Source organism: Pyrus communis, chromosome 11 (genome assembly GCF_041283825.1).
Source record: "Pyrus communis isolate YQ-2024b chromosome 11, ASM4128382v1, whole genome shotgun sequence".
NCBI classification, from domain to species: domain Eukaryota; kingdom Viridiplantae; phylum Streptophyta; class Magnoliopsida; order Rosales; family Rosaceae; genus Pyrus; species Pyrus communis.
This window is the reverse complement of record NC_142575.1, coordinates 3,509,997-3,521,693: the sequence shown is the minus strand read 5'-3', so window position 1 is coordinate 3,521,693 and position 11,697 is coordinate 3,509,997. Positions and strand designations below refer to the sequence as shown.

The following is an 11,697-nucleotide window of genomic DNA, read 5'->3' as shown; positions in this document are numbered from 1 at the left end:
CATATATATATGAAAAGGGTATACGTCTTCCATAAAAGAGCTGAATGAAATCAAAGTTTCAAGTTCAATTTTGAATTAGAAATGTTAAAAATGATGAATTAACGTCAACTATAACCCCTAACATTTCAAGCTAACGATGCGGGTCAATTACTTGGGACCTAAAGAATAGCAAATGGCCAACGGCCAACGGCAAAGGTTAGAATTTGAGTTGCTGCAAATTTGTTCGTCTGGCTAGGTAATAACAACCGTACCATACAAATATGTCACTAGCAAATAAAACACAATATTTTGGAGAATAATAATATCCACCAACCACTCGTTTGTCTTTGCTTCCAAGTTGTTGCAGACTCATAAATATAGTTTACACATATCTTCCAAAAAATTAATGTAACAATTGACGACTAATCTTGGACATCAATATCACTAAAATATTATCTTTACCTATAATCCAAACTTGTTCAATAAAACAAAGTCATCATGTTCATAAGCGCTCCATCTTCTTATAAATAAGCTTACGCTTCTGGCCATAATTATTCATAAGAAGTGATGTAAAGGATTTCGTTTCATTTTCTATAGTGGTTTCAACTTGATGATTATTATTTCAATTATCTTTGAAGTTCAACAACCTTCTTCCGGAACATGATGAATAAATTGTCTATTCAAGGGTTAATTTAGTAACATTGCATTATACTGACAGTGTCATGCTCCTCAATCATGTTAAATGGGTTTGAAAGGTTGTCGGATGTGAATATTTAGGTACAAAGTAAAATAATGTCGTTCATGCAAAGATGGTATGTGTAGTTGCACTATCTTCCAGACAACTAACTTCACTACAAGACTTATCTATAAGTAAATTAATTAAATCGATCACATGTGTAAGGAAAATATTGAATTTTATTCATTCAATTAATCATTTAAAAAATAACGTTCATAAGTTAATTATCCGAAACTTTAAAGCAAACGTCAAACAAATAATCTTAAGCTAGCAAGATACATTGCCTGTTAGAGGGAAATTAGGCCGAAAATTAGAGGGAAACGAATACTACCCTTAGCAAGTTGGCAACATTGCACACAGTAGCGAATTGATTGGATTGTTTGTTAACTAACATTGGACGCCAAGGCTTTTCTATCATATGACACAATAGTTAACTTATTAAGATTTTTTCTAGAGTTTGCCGGTAAATAATGACATCGAGGATTTGAGTATAGTCCAAAATTTCGAATATTAATTTGGCTAATAATTAAAATATATAGGGGTGTACTATCCACACATCTCATTTTAATTATCATACACCCTTTGATAATTTATGTCTATTGATCTTCTTCAATTCATCCAATCCGACAGCTGAAAATTAAAAAAGTGTATGAGAAGTAAAATGGGGTGTGTGAATATCATACCCCAATATATATTCCATGATAAACAAACACGACATTTTTTAGGTCAAATGCTGCATAAATAATCTTCCAAACAATCAATTAATTAAGTTAATTTACACAAGAGCAACATATTAAATGATAATTGCAAGACCAGCCATATATATATGAAGGGGTCGATTACTTGGGACCTAAAGAAATGATGAATGGCCAATGGCCAAGGTTGGAATTTGAGTTGCTGCCTGCGAATTTGTTAATAACAACTGTACTAAACAAATGTCACTAGCAAACTATAAAACACAATATTTTGGAGAATAATAATGTCCACCAACAACTCGTTCGTCTTTACTTCCAAGTTGTTGCAGATTCACAAATATTGTTTACATATATCTTCCAAAAAAACTAATGTAACAATTGACAACTAAACTTGGACATCAATATCATTAAAATATTATCGTTACATATAATTACTGTTCTAAAAATCGACCTAGGCGCTACATGGCTAAATGCCGTTCCGATTATGGCTAATCCTTAGAAAAATCGGATAACCTATTTAGCGGCACTAGACGGGAGACTAGGCGGGCAAGGCTGCGTTAGGCTGGCAAGGCCCAACTGAGTTTTCTGAGAAACTTTGAACTACAGCCGCATATCTTCAAAGCCTTTCTGGGTAGAGAAAAGCTGCACGGCCGCGATAAAGGAAGGAGATGATGATAACAAATAGTAACATTTTAAAAGAACCTACACTAAACGACGTCGTGAGTTTTGTTTATAAGTGAAATAGCATAAAAGCATTTTTTATTTGAACTTTAAATATATGGACTTCGGCAATGTAATGGGCTTGGCTTGTCCACCCAACTTTTAAAGTCCAAAATGAACCTAATTATTTTATGTTTTTTTTTTCAGTCAGTTAGTAGAATTTTTATATTACCTGTTAATTGATCACTCATTATTGATCAAAATTTAAAAAAAAAAAAAAAAAATGCAAGTATAATTTTTTTAGGGTGTAAATAGACACTTGTTTATACGATATTTATGAAATTTATTCAAATCCGCCTAGTCCGCCTAGGCTCTCGCCTAGCTGCCTAGGCCTTAGGCCCCAACTCGTTGTCCAACTAGCGCTTAGAGTCTTTTAAAACCTTGCATATAATTAAAACTTGTTCAGCAAAACAAAGCCATATATTCATAAACGCTCTATCTTCGAATACGTTTCTGGCCATATTCATAAGAAGTGATATAAAGGAATTTCGCTCCATTTTCTTTAGTGGTTTCAGTGTAATGATTATTATCTCAAATATCTTTGAAGCTCAATAACCTTCTTCTGGAAACAAGATGAGTAAATTTTCTATTTAGTGGTTAATTCAGTACTGTCATTGTACTGGTAGTGCCACGCCCCTCAATCACGTTAGATGGGCTTGAAAGGTTGTCAGATGTGAGTATTTAGGTACAAAGTTAGTAAAATAGTGGCGTTTACACAACGATGATATGCATGGTTGCACTATCTTCCAGACAACTAACTTCACTACAAGACATACCTAGAAATAAATTAATTGAATCTGTCACATTGTACATAAAGATTCAAATTTCATTCTTTCAATTAATCATCCGAGAAATAAATCCATAAGTTAATTATCCAAAACTTCAAAACAAATCATCCAAAAACAAAAGGAAATTATTTAAAACTCAAACAAAAAATTAAGGGGTTTCGACCACTAAGGTGAGCTCAGCTGCATATAGGCCCATGTGTAAAAACTCTAATACTCCATCCATACCTATGCCTCTTGAAAATATTGAAAGCGTAAATGCTGCCAGGTCATGTTTCAGCAAAAATATATCTTTTTGATAGTCGAAATGCTCTGTCAGAGCAAGTGATAAAGCTTGTGGATACTCTCAAGCAAGGTACTTAGTTTGTAATCTGTCATTCATAAGTCTCGTATAAAGATCATGGCGATTGTTTTATCAACTTCGTGAACCGGGTTAACGTGTTCAGTGTCATATGACGTTATTAAGACTTTTTTCTAAACTTTACTAGTAAATCATGACATGGTGCACAGCTTAATTAACCATATATTTCATGTTCAACAAACACGACTTTTTTTCTAAGAGCCACATGCTTCTTAAATAATAAATGTAACACCAAAATATATGAAGGGCTCAATTATCTGGGATAATCTATCATACAAGAGCCACAAGATAACACCAACCATAATATCGTATTATAAAGTAATACAATTTAATGAAAAATGCTAGAGAGACTAAATTTTTAAATCAGATTTGCAAGCAAAATAATGTATCCCCAATAGAGATATGCACATTAATCAACATTTAAGCAATAATCCAACTATGAAATCTCACTACCGCTGCTTATTTTGTGTAGTTAAACTCCTATCCCTTCTTTGTTGCGTAATAGGAGGATGACAGGTTTTGTTTATGGCCTCAAGTTTTGGCTAACAACAACCACAAGCATGCCTTCAGACTCGTAGCACTTCTAAGTGGTCAATCGAGACTTCTATACAATCAACTGAACTTTTTTTAAGTAATCGAAAGGAACTGAACTTGATTTCTACCAATTCCACAGATTCATATTGGCATCAAATATTTTGAGCAACAATCCCACAACAATATTGCCAGCTATCAAATGTGTACGTACCTAGAGATAACAACCACTAATTAACTAAAATTATTTTATGACATTGTAATGTTCAAAGGGTGTGCTATGAGTTTGTTATGTGATCTAAAGTTATGACATTGCAATGTTGAAAATTGTGCTATGAGTTTGTTATGTGATTCAAAGTTGAGAATGCCAAATATAATTTACTCAAGACCCTTCTAGAGTTTGCCTAAATTCCAAAAATTAATATAAAAAATTGGCCAATAATTAAATATATATTCCATGCCAAACAAACACGACGTTTAACAATCAATATTTTTTTTTTTTTTGGGAGTACATCGATATTTTACACTAAGGGAAGGGAGAGTTCGGCTAAGCTATACAATGGGTAGCCTAATTTGGTATCGAATTCGCCATCCATGAGATTCAAACTTAAGATCTCTCACTTCCAAGTGAAGATGAATACCACCAGACCGTAGTACTCAGTGGCACCAAACAATTAATTAATTAAGTTAATTTACACAAGAGACACATATTAAATAATAATTGTAAGACTAACCATAATATATATATATATATATATATATATATATATATACACACATACATGGCCATGATGTGTTGGCATGGCTTCAGGAGCAGCGCTTGAGCTAGTAGGTCTAACTTGATGATTCTTCAGCAAAAGTTGATTTTGCTTCTCAACAAGTTGTAGGACAAAGACCCAATATGAGAGTTTCGTAAATTTATGTGCTCGATATTGTTACTGCATGACAATATTGGTGGCATAAAAGTTGAATAAGTCTCCTTTAGGAGATCATGTTCAGTCAAGTCATCTTCGTAGAATGTGACAAGTGATTTCATAGGACAAATTTCATAATTGTATTCATTCACAAACTTGAATTGGAAGCATCAATGTTGCCGATCATATCTTGTTTCAAGCAAATTTATCTTCTTGATGATCAAAACATTATGCCAGAGCGAGCCATTAAGCTCATAGATACTCTCAAACGAGGTACTCAGTTTATAGTGCGTTATGTACATGTCTTTGTATAAGGATCATGGTGGTTACTTTGTCAACTTTGTGAATCGGGTTAACATGCTCGCTGTTGTATGACGTTATTAAGACTTTTTCTAGAGTTTATCAGTAAATCATGACATGGTGCACAACTGGTTACATTAATATATAGAAACTTGTTCATAATTAACTACATATTCCATGTTCAACAAACACGACATTTTTCTAAGAGCTACATACTTATTAAATAACAATTGCAACACCAACCATAAAATATATGGAGGGGTCAATAATTTGGGATAAACTATGCTACATGAGCCAGTAGCTAGATAACACCAACCATAATTATTGTATTACAAAGTAATACAATTTAATACAATGGTGACCCCTAAGATTTATTTTACCATTTTAAAAGTTTCTTCGAAACCCTAATGACCATGAAGTATCACTACTACGTACTGCTTGTTTTCTGTGGTTAAACTCCTTGTCATCTGTAACGATCCGTCCAGGATTTTACGGAACGTCGAGAGTATTTTCATAATTTCACTTTGATTAGGATATATTTTGGAATGGTTGTTTTTTTTTTTTTTTTTGTCTTAATTAGTGTGCCTTGTGGAGCTCACTTTCCTTTTTGATCCCCCGGTCAGGCCTACGAGCGAATGAAGTGTTCTATATACCTTCGGGCGAATGAAGTGTTCTATATGCCTCCCGGCAAATGAAGGGTTCTATATGCCTCTGGGCAAATGAAGAGTTCTATATGCCTTCAGGCAATACTGATACCACTTCTAAGCACACTATATATGATATATGTTTTATGAAGGTTTTATGGCATGCTAGGGTTTTAAGAAAACCTATTACTTATTATGCTATTTGAGTTTTCATAAATTTTAGGGGTTAGTACGTTGTTGATTAACTATTTTAGTATTACTATATATCAACTTGGTCCACTTATGTTTTGTTTTACGCCCCCTTAGGACTTAGAATCGAGACGTACAATCCCGGTGTCAAGGCACTCCCACATCAGCATCTTGGAGTCCTCTCGGTGTAGGACCCATCCCTTTGTTTATTCTATTTTATATTATTTCCTTTTTAGTGTCTTAGATTAGTTGTATGCTCTGAACACGTTCCACAATTACATATTCATTCTAGTTAAATTTACAAGTTTTATTTATATTAGTTATTTCTTTCTAGTTCTCATGCATTCTAATATGACTTCGTCATCTTCGGATGTCGGCCAGCACGTGCATACCTTAGTATTTGGAGGATATCAGAGGCGGGCGTGTCATCATCCCTCCTTTGTTGCATAATTGGAGGAAGCTTGCGTTTTGTTTTGTGGCCTCAATTTTTGGCTAATAACAACCAGAAGTATGCCTTCATATTCTAAGCACTTCTAAGTGGTCGATGAACTGAACTTGAATTCTACCAATCCCTAAGATTTATATGTGTATCAAATATTGTAGCTTTGAGCAACAATCCCACAATAATATTGCCCGTTATCAAACGCGTACTTAGAGATATATAACCACTAATTAACCGAACTTATGGTATGACATTGTAATGTTTAAAGACTGTGTTATGAGTTTGTTATGTGATCCAATGTTAAGAGTGCAAAATATAATTTACCCAAGACTTTTCTAGAGTTTGCCTAAATTCCGAAATTAATATAAAAATTTGGCCAATAATTGTTGCTGCCAAATTGTTCGTCTGGCTAGGTAATAACAACCGTACCAAACAAATATGTCACTAGCAAATTATAAAACACAATATTTTGGAGAATAATAATTTCCACCGAACACTCTTTTATCTTCACTTGCAAGTTGTTGGAGACACACAAATATGGTTAACACATATCTTCCAAGAAACTAATATAACAATTGATGAATATACTTGAACATCAATATCACTAAAACATCATCATTATATATAATTCAAACTTGTTCAACAAAACAAAGTCATGTTCATAAGCGCTCTATTTTCTTATGAATAGGCTTTTAGCCATATTCATAAAAAGTGATGCAAAAGAATTCAACTTCATTTTCTTAAGTGGTTTCAGCGTGATCATTATTATCTCGAATATCTTTGAAGCTCAATAACCTTCTTCCGAAACAAGATGAGTAAAATATCTCTTGAATGGTTAATTCAATACCAATAAACAACATTATATTAGTAGTGTCGTGCCTTTCAATCAGGTTGTATAGGCTTGAAAGGTTGTCAGAGGTAAAGGTTTTAGGTACAAAGTTAGTAAATAGTGGCGTTCACACAAAGATGATATGTGTAATTGCACTATCTTCCATACAACTAACATCACTACAAGACATACCTAGAAGTAAAATAATTGAATCGGTCACATTTGTAAGGAAAAAATTGAATTTCATTCATTTAATCAATCATTCAAGAAATAAAATCCATAAGTTAATTGTCCCAAACTTTAAAACAAACATCAAACAAATAATCCAAAAACAAAAGAAATAATTCAAAACTAAAACAAAAAATTAAGGGGGTTCGACCACTAGGTGAACTCGGCCACATATAGGCCCATGTCTAGAAACTCTAATCTTCCATTGGTGCATGTGTCTCTTGAAAATTAGAAATCTCCATAATTATATCTTCGAGATTATCCACTTGAACAAAGTTAGTCTCTACTGGTTTGCGACATAAATGATACCCAACAACAACTTAAGCGGAAGATTAGCGAGTGCGAGGCCAATAGTCATTGGAGCCACAACCATAACACATTTCCACTTCTTTGGTGGCAGATGTCTTGCCCTTGTAACGAAGTTGTAAGCCTTGAGAGTTAGGAAATCATGCTTCAAGGACGAATTATATAAGCCGTTGATTTTTTCTATTCATGAAAAAAAAAAAAGCTAAAAGTTATATTAATGAAGCATTATTATATAAGCTTTTTGGCTATGCCTCTGTGGGTGGTGGGAGCAAATACAAAGAGGAGTTTAGGAGTATCTGTTAGGGGGCAGAGGCTTCAACCACACTCCAAAAACCAATGATATCAATTATCAATTACATATGCGATTTTTTATAGAATTTATGCCACCTTATGTTTTTTGGTACAATATTTTATAACGTTAGCACGAGAATTAACATTAAATTGTGAGGTGACAGAAAGTCCATAAAGAGTCTCACTTTAAAAAAGTCTCCCTAGCATTTCTCAAGCATTAATATAATCATTTTGATTATATATTAACCCTGGTATTATAACTAAGTCCTTAATTAAATAAAGTGAATTTAGTGATATTTATTTACAAATTTAGTTTAAAATTGTCTCCTAGCAATATCATAAAGTTAAGTAGAACTTGTTATATATTGAGCTCACAAAATAAAATTGGACAAGGCCCATAGTGACCTTTTGTGACAAAAGAAGCCCACAATGTTCTTACTTGAAATTAAGATGCCTTTTTCACTCAAAAGTTGGACATTTAAAGTAATGTAGACTTTTATGAGAAGTCTAAGTGGTGAGGGTGCGATAATAAGTTAGAATTGAAGTAAGTTATGGCTCAATTCTCTCCAATATTAATGCATAGGCAGGCAACGTATGCATGCAACATCTCTCTCACAAACAAATTCATTTGTTATATGCTAATGGCATGATCAACTATCATCAAAAAAATGTAGTGGCAAAATCTTCAAGTTAGACAATGTGCACAATTGCTAATAACCGTTTGATTTAGCGGCACATAATTTCTGCTCTCTTTGTGATGATTTTAAATTTCATAGACAATAATTCTTGAATCATAGATAACAGATTGCACCTTTTCTTTGTTATTATTGTAGTACTTGATGGGGAACTAGTTTTCGAATTGTATGTGAGGGAGAGCCTGTTTCGTTGTTTCATTGTTCTTTATGGATTAGCTTTGAGAGAGATTCTCCTACGTTATTGTGAATATATATCTATGAGTCTACAACATTCATTGTATGATCAGAGTCAAGTGAGACGGAGGAGGGAGGGCAAGACAGTGTACGGGCCGGTGACATGTGAGTTTCTCTTCCTGCGATGAGTGTTGTAGAATTATCAGGATATATCTCTATTTGTAGGTGAGAACCTTTCCAAGTGTAGAGAACCTCCACTGATGTTCAGGTGCTACTATTTCCTAGCTTAGCTAGTTCCATGATTATCCAGTTTGGGCCTTAAAAAAGACGGGGGAGGAGGAATGAGTTCATATTCGTAGTTGTTGACAAGTAGGTTTATAGGGAAGGAAACAACCATTCAATTACATTAAAGATAAATTTCCAAATATTTAACACAATATATATTCTCCATATTGATCATAGAATACTCTCCGTCAATGTTAACGTGTATATATTTTTCTACACAAAATTAAGTCCTATAAACTAATATCTTTTTGAAGAATAACTAAGCATACGATCAGCTAGAAAAGTAGCTAGCTAGAGAGACTTTGTAATACTAACACAAACAAAATAAATATCATAAAGCATATGATGATCATATTCATTTATTTTCACGGCATGTACAACTTGTTGCCACATTTGCACCTCCAAGCCTCCGGGTAGTACTCCGCCATCACCGGCGTCCCAGGCGGCACAGACACGTGAACCGGCTTGCAAGGGGTGCACCTGCCGCACTTGGATGTGCACCGAGGGGGGGACGATCCAGGTCCACTCAAGTACCTCCTAGCCAAGCTCAAAGTCATCATCCTCTGCTCCCTCATTTTGTCACTGTGCTTCCCAAATTCCTGCACCACTTCAGTTAGTTAATCTCCCAAAAATTAGCAATTATATATAACACAATTATCCACCAACCCTTCTGCGCACACGGTTTGCTAACGTCTGCCGACTTGTCAACATATATCCTTAGTGCTAAAGTGCGCCTACCAATGCTAATGTTCGCCGGCCCCGATAACAATTTTTAGCTCACGGGAGTACACTATACAACATGGTTTGAGCGGGTAGGGCGCTGAGCACAGCAGGCGCAAGTTACCAAGATGCAGTAGAATTTTTAGAAGACGACAATATGAACAACAAAAGCCTTTTCTTTTGCTTCTGAAAAGCCAAATAAAAATAGGTGTCCTCCAAGCCCAAAGCTGTGTGCTAAACTACGCCTGTGGTGCTGTGTGCTTCTTAATTAGGCAGGCTGAGCCGTACTACCAGACCATTTTTCTTAGTATGGACCAGGGTAAACAGCAGCAGGACCACCCTGTCCTTCAGTCAGTGTGTGCTACTTATCAAAGCACCATGGTGGGTGGTGGCTTGATCAGTAATAACAATAATAATATGGTTCTATTTTTGTCTTTTCAATTTCATACAAGCATATGCAGTCTTTATCAAAAACCCAGCTTGGGTCAAAGTTAGTCAAAGCTACTAGAGACTTGCTGTAAGGTCATGATATGTGGTGATTGATGTGATTCATGTGGAGAACAATAAATAACATAAGAAAGAAGCATTAGTGCTCATTGAATGTTGAAGTATCAGATAAGGTAGAGATTTTGGCACTCCTCGTTAGTCATCTATATTCAGATTCCGGCACTTCGTAAGTGCCAGCAGGAAGCTAAAGGAGGAGTGTTAAAATCACGGACCATAAAATATGATAGGTATAGTGGAACTGTGGAACTGCGGAACTACCTACCTGAAAATATGAATCCAGTTTAGCCGTGAAGGCACAGTTGTTATCTGCATTTTGGAAACAAGTAGATAATTAAATTCTGTTTAAATGAAATATTAATTCAGTAAAAAATTCAATTTTTTCTAAAAAAAAAAATAATGTAAAATGGGAAATTAATTTGATTGTTGAAAAGTTCACCTGGACATGTAGTGGAAGTGGAACTGATGGTGGTGAAAAGTGCATAAATTGAGAAAATGCCGATGGTGGTGAACGTTATCAGTCTGTGAAGTCTTTTCAACTCCATGGACAGCAAGATGGAAGCTCAAAAAACCCACCAATGGCAGAAGAAAACAGCAACTTTATCTGATATTTTCTGGGCTCTCTCTCTCTCTCTCTGTGGCTATTTTTCTCTCTGGGACCTTTTTCAGATTAACTAGGTTCCCTTGTTGCAACTGTCATCTCAGCCCTTAAGTGAGGGTAGTTGTGTTGGAGGTTTAAAAAGAGGGATGGTATATTTAAGCAAGTTTGAGAGAGAGAGAGAGAGAGAGAGAGAGAGAGAGAGAGAGAGAGGGGGGAAAAAGAAAGGGTGAATCTAAGAGGGCCGTCACATCCTAAGCACTGCCATGTTTGGCTGTTTGATACTCTTGCAGGCTTTTCTCTACTGTCTTTCAACAATTCCCAAACACAGAAATGTAAAAAACTAAAAACAACTACTGCTCTGCTACCTTCTGCACCTCCTCCTTTTTTCCACAATCCACTCTCCTCTTTTTCCCTTTTTTTTCCTCAGCAAACTTTCACTCATTCCCCGTGAAATTTTTAGTTGGAACGAGAACACGAATAATACATCATTTATTTTTATTTAAGTAATGAAAAATTTTAATTTTTAGTTATTAATCTTTTAACACACATAACCCATTATTTATATAAAAACACATAATGTATCATCTCGTGTGACGATCATACTGAAAAATCTCTCCTCACTCCCCCACCCATATCTTCCCCGACCCATATCTTCTTTGTTTTTTATTCTCTGCCCTCATCTCTTTCCACTTCTTAAATTTTTAGCACCAAACTTCTATCTCTTAGTAAGATAGTGTATCTCGTGCATTAATGAATAAAAGGTTAAAT

At 34.8% G+C, this 11,697-nt stretch overlaps 1 protein-coding gene across 1 annotated transcript; it reads right to left on the bottom strand.

Moving 5' to 3' along the window:
• Positions 1-9,246: 9,246 nt before the first annotated feature.
• On the bottom strand, positions 9,247-11,321 carry LOC137743794 (EPIDERMAL PATTERNING FACTOR-like protein 6). The gene is made up of 3 exons (XM_068483732.2): positions 10,768-11,321; positions 10,594-10,637; positions 9,247-9,703 (listed from the first exon to the last, which is right to left on the bottom strand). Exons 1-3 carry the CDS (start codon positions 10,871-10,873, stop codon positions 9,470-9,472), a joined length of 384 nt encoding a protein of 127 aa, XP_068339833.1. The 5' UTR covers positions 10,874-11,321; the 3' UTR covers positions 9,247-9,469.
• Between the last annotated feature and the right edge of the window lie 376 nt (positions 11,322-11,697).

Bases quoted from the DNA above. Each gene is read 5' to 3' on its own strand.
- LOC137743794 (XM_068483732.2), bottom strand. From the start codon at position 10,873: ATGGAGTTGAAAAGACTTCACAGACTGATAACGTTCACCACCATCGGC. The intron at 10,638-10,767 runs GTGAACTTTTCA...TCCAAAATGCAG, and splicing joins CACTTCCACTACATGTCCAG to ATAACAACTGTGCCTTCACG. The intron at 9,704-10,593 runs GTAGGTAGTTCC...GAAGTGGTGCAG, and splicing joins AACTGGATTCATATTTTCAG to GAATTTGGGAAGCACAGTGA.